The sequence below is a fragment of the Choloepus didactylus genome, chromosome 4 (genome assembly GCF_015220235.1).
Source record: "Choloepus didactylus isolate mChoDid1 chromosome 4, mChoDid1.pri, whole genome shotgun sequence".
Classification (NCBI taxonomy): Eukaryota; Metazoa; Chordata; class Mammalia; order Pilosa; family Megalonychidae; genus Choloepus; species Choloepus didactylus.
In genome coordinates this window covers 5,101,052-5,121,358 of record NC_051310.1, presented here as the reverse complement: position 1 = coordinate 5,121,358, position 20,307 = coordinate 5,101,052, and the positions used below count along the sequence as shown (strand labels likewise).

The 20,307-nt window shown below is 54.2% G+C and overlaps 1 protein-coding gene across 23 annotated transcripts in view; it reads left to right on the top strand.

Annotated features, from left to right (window-relative positions):
• Positions 1-13,130, top strand: part of WDR20 (WD repeat domain 20) — a 60,775-nt gene extending 47,645 nt beyond the window's left edge. For 3 of the 23 annotated variants that reach the window (XM_037831823.1, XM_037831827.1, XM_037831832.1), the window contains 3 exons: positions 579-652; positions 1,282-1,373; positions 10,458-13,130. In XM_037831823.1, the coding sequence (XP_037687751.1) occupies positions 579-652; positions 1,282-1,373; positions 10,458-11,735 (1,444 nt within the window). In that variant the 3' untranslated portion in view covers positions 11,736-13,130. The other 20 variants (XR_005216181.1, XM_037831824.1, XR_005216185.1 and 17 more) reach the window with 20 other exon arrangements.
• The last annotated feature ends 7,177 nt before the right edge of the window (positions 13,131-20,307 follow it).

Here is a 20,307-nt window from a genome sequence, read left to right as displayed (position 1 = left end):
TGGGATCACAAAAGCAGCCTTCTCTATTACAACAGAAATTGTAAATCTGTTTGTGTTTAGGTAAGGGGAGGCTGATTGAGGGCGAGGGATTAGAACCATGTAAAGGCTGTTGGGAACCAAGATCCCAAGGCGGCTCTGGCTGAGGACGGCACAGAATGCCACTTAGAGAACAAGAAAGGGTTTGTGTAGTCATCAGTGGGGGAGGGCAGAGAGCCAGGGACCACATGTCCCCTGGTGTCAGGGCCCTGGGGGACTTGTACTGCATCAGCCAGCCTGCCCAGACGCTGGGTGGCTTCGAGCTGCAGGGTAGAAAGCGGCTCCTTACTCTTAATTCTTACTGGGTGAAGCATGAGTTAGCTCATCCTCTTTCTACATTTTATTCAAAAAATGGCCATTCAAAATGCCAGCTTGGCATTTACAGCTTGAGGCTGAAATTGATTGCCCTTTGGTTCCGTGGATAATAGTTCCATCAGATTTTGATCAGGATGACTAAGAGCAAGGGTCATCAGGGATTTGTTTTTCCGAGAGTGCAGGAATGGTTGTTGGAGTAATCATCATGCTGTGCTTTGCACTGGTAGGAGCTTCAGAGGCTTCAGAGTACTTTCACGTATCCCTCTACCGGGGAGGGTGGAGAGCTGGCCTCATTTCACAGGTGAGGACATAGTCCAAGAGAAGGTAAGTGACTTGTCTAGATCAGGTAGCAAGTCTGGCCTGGATGACAGAATCAGAACCAGCAATCACTTCCACAGGCACTTTATTGATCACAGGCTGTAAGCCCCTCCACGCGATGGTTGCCAGACCAGTCTGTGCCTTCCCAGGAGCTCACAGTTTAGTAAGGATGGACAGATAGGCTGTTGGGACATGTGTTATGATAGCTACATGAACAAAATGCTTAAGAATATATGCTAAATGTATTCTTTAGTCTGTATCGAATATCATATAATACAAACAAAAGTTAAGTCCTGTGGAGAAAGTCAAAAGTCTTGCAGAAGGTCATTTGATTTGAGTCTTGAAGGATACATAGGAGTTGGAGGAGGATAAGAAAGGCCTTGAAAGCTGGGGAAAATAACTTGGAGTGGGGAGGACCACAGAGTAACCAAGTATGGCCACATCAAGGTGTGGGGGTCAGACTGGCAGGAATCAAAGCTGGAAAGATAAATTGAAACAAGATTACAACAGCCCCTTCATGTCATGCTAAGAAATTTGGATCCGACAGTATAGGCTGTGGGGGACCTTTGGGTTTTAATCAAGGGAGTGACAGGATCAAATGTGTTTTTTTAGAACTCTTGTCAGCCCTTGTGGAGGTGGATTGGAATGAAGAAAGAGAGAATGAAGGTAGCAAGACCAGTGAGGAGGCTCTAGTAACTGTCCAGGTGAGAGCTGAGGGCTTGAACTAGAGTTGTGGCCATCCTTTCATTCATTCACCAGACCTTGATTCCCTGCCATGTGTCCACACATCCCTTCCCTCCTGTTCACACTCTCAGGAGGGGGAGTGTTGATAGCACTACCCAGACACGCCTGCCCCAGCAGATGATGGCATGTTGTGATGTAAGAGGAGCAGGTGGGCCCGAGAGAGGCAGGGACACAGAGGCAGAGGGCCTCACCGAGCCTTGCGTGAGCCGGGGGTCAGCCAGGTAAGGAGTTGGAGGCAGTGCATTCCTGCAGTGAGGCTAGCCATTGAAGTCCTGTGGTAGGGGAGCTTGGCTCCGAGAGGAATTGAGAGAAGGGCCCAGGGAGGAGACATGAGATCAGAGAGCCAGGTCATTCCGGACCTGGTCCAGTTTGCTCTTTTAGCCCAAGCCGTGGGATCCTCTAGAAAGGAGTGGGAGGCTGAGGCAAGCAGATGTGTGATTTTGAAGACTACCCTGGCTGTTTTTTTGGAGACTGAATTAGAGAGAGGTGTTTATGAAGCTTAGTTGCCCAGCTGTCATTTTACTGCATTGGGTAAGACGGTTAGGAGTAGGGAATGGAGGAAAAGATCAGAGGTTCCGTTCTGTCCTGGTTAAGTTTGGGTGGCTCTGAGACATCCAAATGGAGATGGCAGGTGGGTGACTGGACACAGTTCTAGTGTGGAACTAGAGATCAAAATCTGGGAGTGGTCAGCATGTCAGGAGTAATTGATTTTCTGAGATTAAACGGTCTGTGGAGAGAGAGTAGTAAAAGAAAAGGTTATATTCCAAGTTTCTGGCCATCTCATCACGTTGCAACCAATGGAGCATTTAAAACAATCAGTTTGTTACCATACAACTTACAGATTTTCAGCCCATGGCTAAGAGCAGTCTCTTAGGATGTAAACACCAGCTCTGCCTCTTACTGCTGGCAGGACATCAGTCTGACTCTGCCTCTCTTCTCAGCAATAAAACAGGTCCCTGTCGTAGTACCTACCTAGAAGGTTTGTGGTGAGGACGAGGAGTTCATTCAAGGAGCTTGGTCAGAAAAGGGCCTGCATGAGAGCTGGGAGACACCCAGGGCTCAAGGTGTAGGAGAAACCCTGGAAACGGTTCCTTGGAACGTGAGATACCAACAGTTTTGAAAGATAACTAGAAATTTTCCAGGGCAGGAAGGTAAGAGCAGGGCAAGCCAGGCAGAGACTCACCTGGGGTGGCGTTTGTGGCTCCGACTGACCCCCCCCCCCAGAATCCTCCTCTCATGTGCCCCCAGCCCCACCTCCCGCCCACACCCAGCACTACTTACTCTGACCTTTGCCTCCTCCCAGCACCTCGAACATGAAGATACAATGAATGTTTGGATGGATGGAAGGATGGGTGGATGGATGGAAGAAAGGAAGGATGGATGATGGATGATGGCTGTGGATGGATGAAAGGATGGGTGGATAGATGGAAGGAGGATGGATGATGGATGATGGATGTGGATGGATGGAAGGAAGGATGGATGATGGATGATGGATGTGGATAGATGGAAGGATGGATGATGGATGTGGATGGATGGAAGGATGGATGGATGATGGCTGGAAGGAAGGGTGGATGATGGATGGATGGAAAGATGGGTGGATGGATGGAAGGATGGGTGGATGGATGATGGATAGAAGGATGGGTGGATGGATGGAAGGATGGATGGAATGGAATTGTAAATTTTGGAAATCCACCTAAAATTAAGGATAGATGAAAATTTTCTGTCTTGGAATCAAAGAATATTTTAATGTGATTTTTTCATTAATTAATTTAAATGTTTCTTCATAGAAAAATTAGAAAATAGAGAAGTACAAAGATGGGAAACTGTCCCCTCTACATCCCACTGCTGTTGCCTTTCATGGTCTATAATTTTCTTTAATGAGGTGAGACTGTAAGGATTTGCGCCTTCCATTGGTGGGGGCCAGTGAACCTCACCTCCACCCCCAGTCAGCGCCCCTGTAGCTAAGGAGACCCGCTCCCTTCACACCCGTGGCTCCCCCTGCATCTGTGGGACCTTGCTGCTCGCCCTGGCCAGGCCTGAAGGAAGGAGAAACCGGGGACTTTCTGGCCTGGGAAATGGACCCTGAACAGCCTCTGCTTTTCCCTCTTGGGAAATTAGACACAGCTCTCCTGAGCCTCTTTCTCTAATCTTTTAAAGTAGATTTTAGGATTCTATTTGTAATGTTCTGTACTGAAGTGTATTACTCCCTCAAAAATGTCTTAACAGACCTTTATCGAGAGTACTTTGGTGCACAGTTTATCTGACAAGCTCCCGGGAAAGGGGGTCTCCCCGTCAGCAGGCGGCCTTGCAGAAGCACCCTGGAGGGTGAAGGCTGACGTTTGTGACTGGTGGTCCTGACCTGTTCTGGGAGGAGGAGTTGTAGAGGACACTTGTGTGTGATAGTGGTGATGAACACAGCCTTGTTTGTCTTTAAATTTCTGTTATCTCAGGGTTGTGTCCACTAAACAGTAACTCGAAAGGGTTTTCAAGTGTGGTTTGATGGTTGGTTAAAATGTATAGTCCAAAAAGAACTTGTCCTCTTGGCTTTTTTCATCACTGATAGTAATGAGGGCTTCCTTCCTTCACCTTCTCTCCCATAGGTTCAAGGCCACGGTGAATGTGCTTGGACAGCCCTGGTCTCCTTGGCATGTTTGGAGCAAACCTACTTAAAGGGCACGCTGGGGAGGAGGGACCCTGCAGCCTGGGCTGGCGAGAGCTGCCCGCGGGCTCCAGTCTTCCCCTCCTGCATCCCCGGTGCCCCCTGTCCACCTCTAGGACAAGAGCGCGGTTCTGCGCCTTCTGTAGTTCTGTTTCTGTTGTTGCTTTTGTTAATCAAAGGAAAGAAAAGATCTCCTTAAAGTTTTAACACTGGTAACAGTGACTTTGAAATCTTGTATCCATGGCTCTGAGACCCCCTCCCTGATGCTTCCCAAGGGAAGCCTGAGCCCTCTCCCAAGGGCCGTGACAGGAGAGGCCTTGGCCAGGGCTTTCCCAGCAGCTGCCATGGGCTTTGAGTTTGTTCATCTGAGTATTTTTTATAAGTTAATATCTGTACTGTAAAAGGCATACTCACTCCACCCCAAATAATTTTTTCCTGCTTGTCACGTTGATAGTGAAAAGAGGGAAAGACGAAGGGAGGAAGGAAAGTAAGTGCTTTAGAAAGCTTCAATTAAAATTAGTCATTTTAGCAGCAGCACTTTAAGGTGGTTACAGATGTATTTTTATTCTTCTTTCCTTTTAAGGTATAGTATATTTAGAAAATCTTTTATCTGTTAATTAATTGTAGGTAGTGTCTTTGTGTCTTATTTGCTCGTTCACTGGGTTGATACCCTGCAGTCAGACAGTTTATTTGGCCTTCAGAATTACAAATGTGGGGTGGCCTTCAGTGACTACTCAGCGGTGACATGGAGCAGCCCCCACCCTCCCACCCGGGAACACCAGCCCAAGGAGAGGTGTTCTCACAGCCACGGAAAGGGGCTGACGTGCAGACGGCGTGACCAGAACCGCATGGAGCATTCTGTGGTTTGACTCTGTCAGCCAGGCTGGGCGACCTCCCGCCCTCCTGCCCGAGCACCTCGCAGTCCGCGGGGACACCACCCAGACCCAGACCCCACGGACTTGCAGAGTCGCCTCACCTCTGCCTGTCATTTTCTTCCCTGTCTCTTTTTCCAGCCTGAGGGGCAGGGAGCTTTCTTTGGGATCCCTCATGAGTCCTGTGCCCCTCTCTTCCTGATCCTTCCTCACTCGGCCAGGCATCTACCCACCACCCTCCTACTCCCCCAGCCCACCCCAGCCCCAGCCCCTTGCCCTTAGGTCCTTTTCTCAGCCTGCAGACTTCCTTCCCATGCTCTCTCCAAAGGACACCTCTGTGCCCTGCTTGGCCCACTGCCCTGTCACACTTGTGCGTCTGTGTGTATTGGAGGTGTGAGTTCTGCCACTTGCCAGTGGGATGCCCTTGGTAAATTGCTGTGCCTCTCTCCTCATCAGAGAACCCGCCCACTGACTGAGGCAGGCGGGGTGCAGAGCAGGGCTCCAGGCCTGGCACTCATGCCCCCCACCAGCCTGCCCCTCTGGGTTCCCTTCTGCTCTGCTGGTCTCCGGCCCACTCCCTCTAAGGGGGCTTTTCCTGGGGTTTCACACCTTCCTCACCCTCCTCCTCATTGTCTTCTGTGGAGACCCCCTTGGGTGTCACACATCTGGTTCTTCTAGCCCTCGCTGATTTCCTTGCCTTCCTTGGTCACGATCGTCAGCTGCAGACCAACACCCTGGCTGCCTCCTCGGCCTCCTCCCGCCGGCGTATGTGTTCTTGGAGCCTCAGCGCCCGCTCTGCCACCCCCGCCCCTGCCCCATCCTCCAGGGCCTCTGCCATCCCTCCGCTGTCACCTGTGGCTCTCCTGGTACACCCCACCCCAGCCCACCTTCGTTCTGGGCCCCCTGCCCTTCCCCTTTTCAGAAACCTTTAGTGCCCCCACTGTCTACAGCAACGCTGCCCAGTAGAAGTATAGTGCAACCCAAATTTCCATTTTGAATTTCCTAATAACCACATTACAGAAGTAAAGCGTAGGTGAATTTTAATAATATTCTTTAATTCATGCAGCATATCCAAAGAATTATCATTTCAACGTATAATCAGTATAAAAATTATTGAGATGTTCTGCCTTCCTTTTTTCACACAGAGTCTTTGGAATCCGGAATGTGTTTCCCACTCACGGCACATCTGCAGGCACACCTGCCTCATGCCAGGCCCTTGGCAGCCACATGGCTCGGGACGCCCGCTGGATGGCACAGGGCTGCGGGGTTAGAGCCGGGCTCCTGGGTCAGGGACGGTGGGGCCCTTGGGACCCCACCACTCACATGTCCAGGCTTAATTGTCCCTGCCCCTGCACTGCAGCCAGAATGGGTGCTGCTGGTTTCCCACAGCCTTTTGCCTTCCTGTCCCGAGCCCTTGCCTGGCCCCCCATGGCCCACCAGTCCCCCTGCCCCCTGCGCCGTCCTCAGAGCCCAGGCCCTCGTGCCCCTGCCCGCCGGGCCTGCTTCTATCTCCCCACCTCCCAGGCTGCCCTCTTGTCCGAGAGCATCTGAGAAGGGCCCAGGGTTTGCTGAGGGCATTTTTCCGACACCCTCACTCAGATCAAGGTCCTCTTGTGGTGAAGAATTCCAGCCCATTGGGGAAATTCCGTTACCAACACCTGACCACTGCTCAAGAGCCGTTTCTTTTTTTGCTACATATTTTCGGGAACAAAAATATACTGGATCCTTATGTTACAGAAACTGAGCTGCCTAATTTTAATTTTTTTATATTTGTTGAATAAAATGTTCCAGTTATTTTTGTTTCATAATTTGAAAGACAGAAGTAAAATGCTTTCTGTTGTTAAACCCAAACCAAATAATAACCCAAAATAATTTAAATTAAATGATCAAGGATTTTACCAGATGGTTTTCGCCTCCTTTGGGAACATCTTAGAGGAATGGCCTTGGGTGGTGCCCTCACACCACCAACCCCTCCCATGGGCCTTCCCTCCCAGACGGTCCCCAGAGCTGGTCCCCGTTGTCTGGGCCACAGAAGATGGGCGCCCACTTTGGGATCTGAGGGCCCTACGCTGCCTTTCCATTTTGCCACTTGGGAGCAGCGTGGCCTCCCCTCCTGCCCCTTTCCTGGCTGTCCCACCCCCACTGACCTCTCTGCTGTTTCTCTGCGGGCTTGGTTGGCTTTGCCTCGGGGCCTCTGTGTTGTCCCCTGCTTGGCAGCCTGTCCCCCAGCCTGCCCCCAGCCAAGGAGGCCTTTACTCTGCTGTCCTGCCGGAGATCACAGTCACTGCAGCCCCCCACCCCCCACACACACCCGCACACACACTTCTGTATTTTCTACTCATTGTGTTTTTTTCTTCATAGTACTTATTACCATAAGATCTTACAAACCTTATCTTCTCATCCCACTGGAACAAATTCCACGCAGAAAATCATTTCTGTTTTATTCCCAGCTGTTTCAGTGCCTGGCACATGGCATACACTCAGTGAATATTGGATGGATGGATGGATGGATGGATGGATGGATGGATGGATGGATGGATGGGACCTCTCAGAGCCTTTGTTTCCTCACATGTGATGCAGCTCTCACGCCTTCTGTGGAGAGACAGGTGCTCCTGCTTTACTGATGAGAGTATGCATCCTTCCAGCCTCCAGGAGAGGCACTTTGGAAACTCGGGAAGAATTTGAAATGTGTGTGCCCTTTGGCCTAGCTGTGCCACTCCGCACGTGTCCAGGCCACGGGGTCTCACTGCCTCGCTGTGATAACGGAAGACTGGAAAGGGCACAGATACCCTGCAGTGGGGGACTCTGAAAGTAAACTACAGCGTAGCCAGCCATCTCGTCGATGCCATGCAGCTTTAGGAAGGTGGGGGGAGGCACCCTTTGTCCCGACACAGGTGTCTCCGGAGTGTCACTGCGGAGAGGCTGGGTGCAGGGCGCAGTGCGCTGCCTTCTGTGGAGGAAGGTGGGGTGGGCGCCCGGTGTGCATGCTTGGCTTGTGCCTGCACGGGAGGCCTGGGAGAGGCAAACGGGACGGGCAGCAGTGACTGGGGACAGGGCTGGAGAGGAGCGGGACACAAGGGGGGCTTCTCACTGTGAGCGGTTGTGAATTACGGGTGGGCTGCCTGCTGGCCAGGTCTGTGTGCAGAGCTGCCCTCCCGGGGCCTGGCACCCAGAGTGGATCCTCAGGGCCTGTTGTTGACGTAGTACATGGACATTGGTGGGTATGCCTCTCCCTCCCAGACATGCTGAGACACGGGGGACCCCGGGTGAAAGACACGTTTTTTTCCCTGCCCTCGAGCACACAGTCTGGTAGGGAAGTCAATTGATGATGCACAGTGAGCAGGCCGTTCCCCACGCCGTGTTAGAGCTGGGGCCTCCGCTCCTTCTTCCTGCTCACCAGTGCTGGAGCGTGTGCCGGCACGGCCCCAGCAGGGCTTGGTGGGTGGGGTTCCCCGTTCTCCGTGAGGTTCATCCATACGTCTGCTCACAGTGTCTCCATGAAACATTTCAGTGTGTTTTATCATAGCAATAACCTTTCTTTTAATAATGGTGCTATAATTATTTATCTTTGTATCTCACAATTTTGGAGCAGTACCATTTGTATTTAACATTTTATAGTTTTCAAATTCTAATGAAATTTTTTGTTGTGTTTTTTAAAAATCAAAAATGAAATTTACTCCTGACCATACTGCTGGAATATGTTATGTCCTTAAAACTTTCCATGCACAATAAATACTCTTACACTGTTAATGCAGAAATGATCTTGGAAAAATGGGAATTTGGTTTAGATGTGATAAACCAAAGGTGTAAGGTGCAAGAATGGGGAGCCCCTCGGACGGGGCAGCAGGCTGGCCTCGGCCCTCAGCTCCTGTCGGCCCCCTGCCGCTGCTACCGGGGTGGGAGCCACGGGGGGCCGCAGGCATGGCCAGTGGGCTCAGTGAGCACATAACACAGGCTTCTCTTACCTCCTGCCAAAGACACTCTGCAGGGCTTCTGGAAACGCTGCCAGGGTGCTGCCAGGCCTTCAGGTGCTGGCATTAGGTGGGTCAGGTGCCTTTTACGGGTTGGTCACCTGCAGGGAAGGAGCGAGGCAGGGTTGAAGCCCCGACCCGGTGGGTGGGCTGGCCGGGCCGCCCGTGACGACATGCTGTGGAGTGGCAAGCTGTGCACTTTCTGCCGAGTGGCCTTTGCCTGACCCCTGTCCCTGAGCCCTCAGGGCTGCAGGATGGGTGGGTTCCAGCCGCCCTGTGCAGGCCTCCCCCTTCCTCCCTGGCTGGGGTCCTTTGTTAGTGACCCCCTTCTGAAATCTGGGGTTCTGCACCAGCTTGCCTGGCTCACTGATTTCTTCTTTCTCAGCCCTGCTAGTAAAGACCAAGTTTTCTCATCTCCATAGAGGTAGTATCCACAGCAGACACACAGCAGCAGTGTAGTCTAGACAGGATGTGGCCTGTTTCCAGGAACGCCTGTGGAGGGATTGCATACACGTGCCCCAGCGCCCCCGAGACGCAAGTGAGGCAGTCCCAGTTAGCTAGGAGGGTGGTCAGCAAGAGCCACCTGGGCTCCCAGGGTTAATGGTGAGGGGGCAGCAGAGTGCCCTTGGCAGTGGGGGTTTCTAGGGAGAATTTGGGATCTTGGGCACTTCTGGATGGTGTCTGGGTGTGATACCGAGGTGAGGCAGTTTGAGGGGATGTCCGGGTGGAGGAGGCTGCTGGGCCGGCGGTCCTTGCAGCAGGGTCTGCTAGCAGCGAGGGCTGCAGGTTGTGCCTCTGGTTTTTGTTCATAGTTTTTGCCTTTTGCTCTTTTGGTTTTGAAGGCAAGACTACTGACACATTCCTGTTAAACATTTGGGTCACTGGACCAAAAATTGGCCTGAAGTGCAGTGATATACACGCCTTCCGGAACGTGCCATCTACTTGTTTCTTTAACGACCATCTTGTTCCAAAGAGGATTTTGCGGAAGTGCTCACAAAGATGCACACAGGACAGTGTGTACGAGCGAGGAGGTGTCCCCGGAGCTGGGTTTGGACACTGGATGTGTGCTTTGAAGGCCTGTGTGCTCTACCGGCAGTAGGGGCACACTGACTCCCCCCTGGGGCAGCCAAGCCGAGAGGCAGAGCAGTCGGCACGTGGGTGCAGTGACGGTAAAACCCAAGGCCCCCGAGGTCCTCACACAGGAAACACTGTGTGTGTAGGCCGTAGGTTCGAGATGTTCCTGCTGTACAAATGAGAAAGTCCCAAGGGCCGTGTCTCCACAGTGCTCCCAGGGCCCAGTTCTGTGCCGGGCCCTCATCAGACATCTCAGTGGGAGCCCGTGGCCTGATCCCCCGAGTGCCATCCCCAAATGCCAGTCTACAGCCAGTGCTTCCCATGACTCGGCTGGCCCTGGGGGCAAAATGTGGGGTTCCCAGGGTGAGCTCCCCCCTTCTCGCAAAGAAGCTGGCAAGTCTTCTTGCTGGAAAAGTGGAACTTTAAAACTTCTCAGCTGTGATAATTTGTTGTTCTTTGTCTTCACAGAGACTAATAGACAAGTCCCGAGTAACCTGTGTCAAGTGGGTGCCCGGTTCAGAAAGCCTTTTCCTAGTAGCGCATTCGAGCGGGAACATGTACTTGTATAATGTGGAGCACACTTGTGGCACCACCGCTCCCCACTACCAGCTTCTGAAGCAGGGCGAGAGCTTTGCTGTGCACACCTGCAAGAGCAAGTCCACGCGGAACCCTCTCCTTAAATGGACGGTGGGCGAGGGGGCCCTCAACGAGTTTGCTTTCTCCCCAGATGGCAAGTTCTTAGCGTGCGTGAGCCAGGACGGGTTTCTGCGGGTGTTCAACTTCGACTCGGTGGAGCCGCACGGTACGATGAGGAGCTACTTCGGAGGCTTGCTGTGCGTGTGCTGGAGCCCGGACGGCAAGTACATTGTGACAGGCGGGGAGGACGACCTGGTGACCGTCTGGTCTTTCGTAGACTGCCGCGTGATCGCGAGAGGCCAGGGGCACAAATCCTGGGTCAGCGTCGTGGCGTTTGACCCCTACACCACCAGTGTGGATGAAGGCGACCCTATGGAGTTTAGTGGCAGTGACGAGGACTTCCAGGACCTTCTGCACTTTGGCAGAGATCGGGCAAATAGCACACAGTCTCGGCTGTCCAAACGGAACTCTACGGACAGTCGCCCCGTAAGTGTTACGTATCGGTTTGGCTCCGTGGGCCAGGATACGCAGCTCTGTTTGTGGGACCTTACGGAGGACATCCTTTTCCCCCACCAGCCCCTCTCAAGAGCAAGGACGCACACCAATGTGATGAACGCCATGAGCCCACCTGCCGGCAGCAACGGGAGCAATGTCACGGCCCCGGGGGGCCCCGTGCCCCCTCCTCTCCCGCGGTCCAACAGCCTCCCCCACTCGGCAGGCTCCAGTGCCGGCAGCAAAAGCAGCGTCACGGACGGGGCCATTGCTTCCGGGGTCAGCAAGTTTGCCACACTCTCGCTGCATGACCGGAAGGAAAGGCACCACGAGAAGGAGCACAAGCGAAACCACAGCATGGGGCACATTTCTAGCAAGAGCAGCGACAAACTGAACCTAGTTACCAAAACCAAAACGGACCCGGCTAAAACTTTGGGAACGGCCCTGTGTCCTCGTATGGAAGACGTTCCCTTGTTAGAGCCGCTGATCTGTAAAAAGATCGCACACGAAAGACTGACTGTGTTAATTTTTCTTGAAGACTGTATAGTCACTGCTTGTCAGGAGGGATTTATTTGCACATGGGGAAGGCCTGGTAAAGTGGTAAGTTTTAATCCTTAATGCTGCACCAGACCAAGAACTCGACGAGCTAGTGATTGTTTTTCTTGCGGGTGGGATGGGGTGTACAATGAATGTGAATGACACTTCTTATTCTTAGTGTAAATCTAAATGCATCAGAGCCATAATTTTGGATACTGCATGCCATGTAATTCTGAATCATTTGATAATTCACCTTAGAGCGTTTAAAAAGTATATAATCAAACGAGTTGCCAGCCAAGACAGTCATCCTCCTGGGAGTATATAGTGTCCCCAGGTTAGTGCTCCTGTATTAGACTATTTCAATTTTAGGATAATCATGCCAGTGTGGGGAAAACAATGACTTAAAATGCTAAAAATTAAAATTTCTGCTTTAACTGGAATATTTTTGCTTAACTACTCAATTAGAATATTGTACACCTAATCAGAGTGTGTGTTCAGTACAGACGGCCATTAATTGTCATTTATAATCCAATTTTTTATCTTAATCACAAAATGTTTAGAAATCTATGAAATTTAACTTTAGGAACAAAGCATTCAGCAGGGTTGATTGATATTATTTTTACATTGTTCTGGCAATCCACAGAAAGAGAAGAGCCTTAATTTTTAAAACTCATTTTAGTCATTTTATGACAATTAAAATTGTTTAATAAACATCTTTTTTCAAAGAAGCAGTTTGTAGCACTTTGATTGAGATTCCAGCCAGATCCGTGCACTGAGGTACTCACACGCTCGTCCTCGGAGCCTGGGCAGAGCACGCGCTCCCGGCTACGGCGCCAACAGCAGTTGTCCAAAGTGCCTCCTGCCACATTGGCCAAGATCTTTTGTCTGCTGAGCTTTGCTTATGTTTTTTCCAAGGAAAAAGGAGATTTTTGTTTTCCTTTTGATCAGAAAGGCCCGTGGTGTCAGGCCGTGGCAGACCCCGCCGGTGCGTTTTGTGGAGACTGTCCCCGCCCCGCAGAGCTTCGGAGGACTGACTGACCCCGCACGTGGTTGGAGTTCGGTCCCCCACGCCCACCCCAGAGGAACAGGCACAGGTGCAGGTTGTCCCTTTTCCTGTCGGGTGATGGCAGCTGGGATTCCGGGATGATCTGGGATGCTGATGGCTCGGCTTGCCTGGCCCCAGCCCTCGCCCCTCGGGGGCTGGCAGCCTGTGTCCTCCGGGGGCTTCCCCACTGCCGGGCAGGACTGTCAGCTCCCGAGGGAGGCTGTGGCATTTGATGGTAATTCCTCATGTACCTTCGCGGCTGTGGAAGGAATTATTTTCAAATTCCGGTTTTCACGATTGATGAGATGGTTCTTTGAGTTATATATTTTATGTCAACTTGGTAATGATCTTATTTGTTAACTTATTTGGGACATTTAGGTTTGTTTTTCTGTTTTGCACACCTTTGTAATTAAACACAAAGAATGATAATTTATACTGCTTTGAGTAGTGAATGCGACTCAGAAAAGTGAAGGTCTGTGGAGACTGCTCGATGGGGCAGCAGCCTTCCCAGGAGAGCCAGGCTGGCCTGGGGCCACTCCCCCACTGTCCTGGCTGGACCTGCTGCGCTCTTCGTGCCAAGCGCTTTCTGTCACCCAGTGATAGACATGGCCAGGGTCTGCCCGGGGAAAGCCCTTCCCTGCTGCCCGCGGGTCACACACATCACCGAGCAGGTGCTCATGCAAATGCGAGCGTCTGTCCACCTTTATGTGGGCCCTTTGTTCCCAGATGTTAGCTGATCTCAGGGTCGCTGAAGACAGCCATCCGAGTGACTGCTGAAACTTGGGAGGATAAATTGGGCTGTCAGGGGAGAGGCTAGTAACCATCATCCCATGTGCAATTTTCTGCTTCTACAGAGCTTTAGAAATTCAGTTTCAAATGCTTCTGAGACATCGAGTGTGCAGTTTCAAAATTCAGGGCTCTGTATTTGGCCCAAATGGAGAGTGACCAGTCACAGGTAAGAAGTGTTTATGGTGAATCTCATCGGGGCAGAATCTGCTGCTCGCTGGCAAGTCAGTCCTCAGCTGGGTCACCCCCTGACACTGTGTGGTGCCCCCTGACATTCTCGGTGGCATCCGGCTGGGCAGAGGAGTTGCTGCGGGGGGCATGGGCTGGGTGATGTGGGGGTGGGAGAGGCAGGAGGAGGACACTTAAAACCAAGCTCTGAAACTGCTTGTGCTAGAAGCCTTGGTGTGTCCTCTCCACCCACCTCCAATTTAAAAATTGCGGTGGTGTCAGCGTTTCGGGTGCGGGGGGCTGGCCACAGCCTTCCGCCCTATTTCTGTGGGTGGCTGTGTCCTCAGTGCTGCCCTCATTCCCCGTCCCGGGCGACACGGCCTGGTCCCTGCCTGGCACAGGCTGCCCCCTTCTGTGACAGCCGGGTCAGGAGGACAGAATGTAAGGTGCTCCCCGCAGCTGGAAGGGGGGCGCAGAAGGGGCCCCTCGAATATTCTGAGCCATGAATGGTCTTGGAGGGGAAGGAGGAGGGGGCACAGGGCTCCCCATCCCAGCCTGAGTGGGTGCAGCACCGGCTGCTTCCTTGTTAGCCTCAGAGCTTTGGGGAGTGGTTTTTAGTCTATTCTCACCCAGCTGAGCTTCCCCATAGAAAATTTTCCAAGTTTTCTAGGTCAAACATTACCACGAGCAACAGTTTCTCTCCCCGTCTGGAAAGAAGCGCGCAGTGGCTGAGGGGCTGGGACCCCGTCAGCCTTCCAGGTTGTCCTGCAGCCACCGAGAGGGTCCCCCACCGCCCACTGCCCACCGGGCTGGACCCCCGGTGGGACCCGCGGCACAGGGGGCACTTGTCACCTTAGTGCCTGACCTGGGGCGGGGCCCGGGACACCACGGGCAGCTCCAGCCCCAAGCCCGCTCTGACGCTTCCCTTCTCTTCCCTTGCCTCCTTTTGGAAACGAATTCTAAGAAGGAGTAGGCAGACACTTTAAAAGTAACCAGCATTTAAATAAATACTGGTAAAGAATCTTAATTTTATTTTGGGGGGCTGATTGAATCCAGTGAAGCACCGTGAGAAGGCAAAGAACGTTACCCGGGCGCCCTCCGTGAGCCTTGGGAGCGCGTTGGCTGAGGCCTAAGGAAGCGGGGACGAGTGTCGCTGTCAGCACTTAGGGCGCCCGGAGGGCTGCGACTCTCGCCCTGAGTGGAGCCAGCCCCTGCCTCCCACATGGGGCCGACACCCAGCCCGTGGCTTCTCCCAGCCCCCCTGCACTTCTGGGGAGGTCTGGGGTTTTTAAGAGATTTTAAATGGTGACATTTGCACTGAGGTTGGTGAAGCTGTTTTATCAGGTGTGAGGAGGAAAAGGCCCAAGGGTCCGAGGGGGCCGGAGAGCGGGTCCTTTGGAAACCCTGATGCCACACTGTGCATCTGCCTGTCCCGGAGGGCGGGAAGCGGCGCTCAGCCAGGGCTCGCACGTCCCAGCAGCGCCCCTGACTGCCCTCGGGTGCGTGTGCCCCTCACGGTGAGGCCCCGCGCGCAGCCTGGGGTGCCCCTGCCCGGCCTGGCCTTGCTGGTGCCAGCGCGGGGGCCTGGCGGGGGCCCACCAGGGGAACTGGCCGCTTGAAGACATTCGTACTTGGCTGTGACCTTAGACACTCAGACCCCAAGTTGAGAGTGAGGAAGATTCTCCCGGGACAGGGAAGCTGTCCCTGTCGGTGACGTGAGTCAGTCAAATTGCTGTCTCTCAAAAGTGTAAAAGAAAAACTTCCTGCATTTTTAGGATTTCTGTACACCTGAGTTTAATAAAGATTGCTGTGTTAGGTGATAATTGTACAAAATTAATTGTATGAATATTTACCTTCAGTGAAAACCAGAAGTAAGATGCATATTTTTTTACCTTTATATCTAATTTCTTGATAACATGAATAAATTTCATAAAGAGCCTTCCTGACATGAAATATTGGTAAATTAACTGTTGCAATAATTAATGAAGCTTTACTATCAGTATTGTTTTATAATTTTAAGAAAATCATGTTTCTGTTCTCACTGCTTTGTTCTTTAGCTGTTCACTTGCCACAACTAAAGACACTTACTAAATACTTGATATTACAAAGTACTTGGGGATAGACTGCAAACGTAGATAATTTTCAGTAGTCGTTTTCACGTGCATCTGGGCTTTTAAAAACCCTCAGTGAAGCAGGGAAGAAAAGCTTTCAGCGCTGCACAGCTGACAGAGCAGACGGCCCAGGCGGGGCCGCCTCGCCGCAGGATTCTGCGTTCCTCCGAGCTGGAAGACGACCCAGCGCAGCGTTTGTGGTGGGGAGACCCTCACCCCACGGAGTCCCACCGCGGCGCCAGGCGGGCAGGACGCTGCCAGGAGACGTCGTCCCCTCACTCGACAGTGACACGCGCGGCGCCCTGGCCCCTCCGTCCCTGAGAGCCTCGCGCTGGGGCTTCCGGGCCGAGGCCCACAGGTCCCCACCCCGGCTGCGTGTGGCCTCGGGGCAGGTGGGGCCCCAGCACCCACTCTCTCGGCCCCTCTTCTCAGCGTCTGTCACCCTCCCGCCCCCACAGCGTCCTTGTCCTCCTGTGTTGAGGCCTGGAGCCCTGAGGACTTCCCAGGTTGACAGCAAGATGTTTGTTCTAAACATAAACAGCATTTGATCTTTTAAAACTAGCTTGGAAAGCTCTCGGGCAACCATTGCTCCATGTGGAGAAGCCGGGCAGGGGTCTTCTCTCAAGAGGACAGACCAACTCAAGGCACACACACCCCTCAAAAAACAAACCCAGCCTCTCTTTTCGGGGTGGGGTGGGGGCAGCGACGCAGGCCAGAGGCCATGGCCGCACTTCCCTTTCCCTGTGCGGAGGGCCTCACCATGACCGCGGCCCCTTTTCCCTGGCCTTTTGCCCACATGGGAGGCTTTTCAGAGACCAGGCTGAGTGACCTCTTCAGGGGAACGTGCTGCCTCCAGCATGACCTGCCACTGGGTGGGGACGTGACCGGCTGCCCAGTGGGAGCCAAGGGCCAGGCCCCACGGATGGTGAGTCTGCGGGGAGGAGGGCCTGGTCCCCGCGGACGGCCTGGGCTTCTCCACCTGGGACCAAAGGTGCCCACTGCTCCGCCCAGGTTTTCTCGGGCTCTTCCATGCAGGACTTTGCAGAGTGTGAGGAACAGGATTCTTGTGAACAAGCAAAGTGTATTCAGAGCTAGGAGCCTTCTTGGAGGAAGTTAGCCTGGCAGTGTCGCTCATCGCTTTTATGCCATCTCTGAGAGGGCGTCACTCCGTGGGAGATGGTGCAGAGTCTCGAGAGAGTGTGCCCTCGGGGGCTGCTCGGACACCACATGCTGCCAGCTGGAAAGGCCAGGCCTGGGGACCAGGAGGGCCAAGGGCCCCTCGCCTCAGCAGCCTGCCCTGGGCTCCGAGATGAGGGGCTGCAGGAGACGCGGGCTGTGGCATCTCGCTTGGTCCTCGTGCCTGGGGCTGGGCAGTGACTGACCGTGTCAGATGACTAGAAGAGGACTTCGGGAAAAACCCAGGTAGGTGACACGACTTCTCACTCAGCCCCAAATCTCATGCCTCATCCCCAGAACTCTCTTCCTGAGGCTCCGTGACCTCAGGCATTTACAGGCGTGTCCAGGGGGCTCCGGAGGCCGCCACCGATCACCAGGCTCCGGTCCGGCCGTCAGAGCCGCAATCCCAACAGCCTCCATGAAGCCATGGAAAGGGACTTGTTCCCTGGTTGCGATAACTGTTCTTAAACTGAAACAGTGTTTTTCCTGTACAGTCTTGTGCAACATGGTTCAACTCTATTATCTTAGTGCTGTGAGTTATAATCAAACCCAAACTAAGAGCTGGAGCACCTGATCACTTCACTCTCGGGTGAGGGCTCTAGTGTGAATAAAAGACGACTCTGGTGAGAGCAGAACAGCCTGTTAAATGCTAGAGCTGTGCCCTGGTAGGTCCCTGTGACAGCTCCTCCCTGGGGGCCGAGGACCCTGCGCACAGCCCTGACTGCTGACCGCCCCGGGTCGGGGGCCTGCCCTGGTAGGGTGGGACAGGGCCTGAAGCTGCCCCCTCGCTAGGGGCGGGCATGGATGGCGACGGGAGCAGACCCTCCACACTTAAAACGCGCCCAAACTGTGCGTGCCCCAAGAGAAGCCCAGGAGGTCTTTGCTGGAGAACTGTAGTAAGTGCTTGTTTTCCGTCTTTCTTTGTCATCATCTGTTGGTCTTTAGACTGACGCACAGGCTTATATGAGGAGATTTTTAGGTTTTCTTTTGAGCAGCCGCCTTCCCTGACTGCCACCCCTGTTCACGACGCCAAAGTGAATCCCCCAGAAACGAGCGGGGTGGAGGCCAGTGGTTCTCAGTCCCCGGGTGGCCCATCAGGCCTCTGGCTGCCGTCCCCTCCCCGGCCTCCAGTCACTGCTGCACCGTCCCGGGGATGCGACACCCCATCTGCAGGTGCCACGTCATGGGACCTTCCGAAGTGGACCCTGCGTCCACCCTGCTGGGGCTGTTGTGGCAGCTGGAGGCTGAGCCCCTGCTCTGTTTCACTTTCTGCTCATTCTTTGCGCCATGAGCCCCTGACCGAGCCCCCCACCTTCCTCCTGGGCATTCACCAGCCCCCTTGGTTTTGACGTCCTGGGGGAGCGACGCGTCCTGGAGGAGGTGTTCATGACGGCTGATGGCCAAGGGCCTGACCCCGCCAACCAGGTTAGCGGGGGGCAGGCTGATGAGGTGACTTCCCAGTACCTCAAACCAGGGGACAGTGGGCAGGGGCTCTAGCTGCTCCTGCCTTTGCCAAGTTGGAGAAGAGCACGTGTGTGTTTTGTGCTAGAAGGAAAGTGGGGGCCCTGCAGCCCCTGAGGACTGGATGGCTCTTCAGGGACAGGAGACAGCCAAGGAGAGGGACAGGTCCTGGGGCTGCCACAGGCCGGCCCATCGGGCAGAGGACGGGCTGGAAGGGGACGGCCTGCGCTGTCCCTGGCGGTGGCCACGAGCCCCCCGTGGGCCCTGAGCACTGGGAACGGGGACGGGGGGGGTGCTGGACGCGTAAACCACACACCAGATTTCCAAGGCACCCCGTGAAAAAAGGTAAAAGACCTCGCTCGTAATTTTTCTTACGGGATACGATGGGTTATGTAAAATATGAAAATTAACTTCACCTGTTCAGATTTTTTAGTGTGCTGCTAGAACATTTTAAGTCCCACGTGTGGCTCACACAAATTCCTGTTGACCAACACCGGGCTAGAGATGCCACTTCCCCTAACCGGGGGGGCAGCCAGGGCCAGGCCCGGAGTCCCCCCCCCCCCCAGTAGAGAAGGGGATCGTTGGTGTGCAGGTGACGGCACGAGAAGGGCCGCGAAGGGGCGCCCACTCGGGGCTGGGTCCTGGGTCTGGCCTCACAGGAGGGGGCAGAGGCCCTGCCCGGACACACCTGAGCTCACGGAACCCCCCTTCCTTCCTCTTCACCTCCTGAAACCTCGTGGGGACGTACGTGCAGCTGGGAAGGCAGCGCGTCCTCGTGCTGCAGGTTCCTTCAGACGCGTGCGGTGGGGTCAGAGCAGGGATCTGCTCCGGATCCGCGATGAAGGGCCCCGTGGTCCGGGCAGGGGTCACCCCCACATCCCAGCTGCTCCTTGCCAGTGGATCTGGTCTAGACTTAGCAGGTTTCAGTTTAAAGGCAAGAAACTAACTGCGGATAAGATGGCCCCAGCGGGACAGCCAGGTGTGGGCAAAGCCGGGGTCGGTCCCAGACGGTCGCCCCTCGTTCTGTCGGCCGCAAGTCCAGTAACTGAGAAATGCACGTTTGCTCCGAGTTGGAGGCTTCGCATCTGCAAACACTGAGCAGCTGAAGCAGGGGGTAGGTTTGTGCTCAGAGAACTGAACATTTGTAGCTTGTGTTGCAGTGTCGTGACCTTAAAATTATTCTTGATCCACGAATGCCAAACTGGTGTAGCTCTGTGCATCCCATAATAAGCTCTGTGCCATGTAAGGGGTTAAACCCTCTTGGGGTAATCCAAGTGTGTGCCTGTGCTGTGACAACGGGGTGCGAGGCTGTGGGAGCCCCCTGGTGGGGGAAGGACTGTGGGCCCCCAAATCCCGCCGGGGGAACCCCCTGTGGCTGGGGCCTCCTGTCTGTGCTGGGAAACCCCGCAAGAAGTGCCCAGGAGGCCGCCCAACCTTTGGGGCCCACCCCTGGGGCAGGGGTCCTTGGCCGGTGAAGTCCCAAAGGGCCGGCTCCTTCCTCAGGAACAGAGCCCCGAGCCCTGGGGGTCCGTGTCCTCCCTAAAGGCCCCAACCGCCTTCTGGGGTCGGGGGGGGACCCAAGGAATTAGACCCAAGGAGGGGGCCAAGTTCAGCAGATTCCGATTACTTAGAAATTTATCAAAACGCTCTGGTGGATCCGGGGGATGAAAGTGGAGGATTCGCTAAACCGGAGGGTTCAGCCCCACCCGACCCCTAGCCCGACCACTGAGCCTGGGAGAGGACGGGTCGGCCCCCGCCGCGCGGCGTCTTGCTGGTTACCGTGATCTGCTTTGTCCGCTGGGCGTGTGGTCGTCCCCCAGCCAGGCCGGCCCCCCGGGGCACCGCAGTGTAGCGACCCCCCCGCATTGCAGACCCCCACTGTCCACCCCGGCGCCGCCCACCGGAG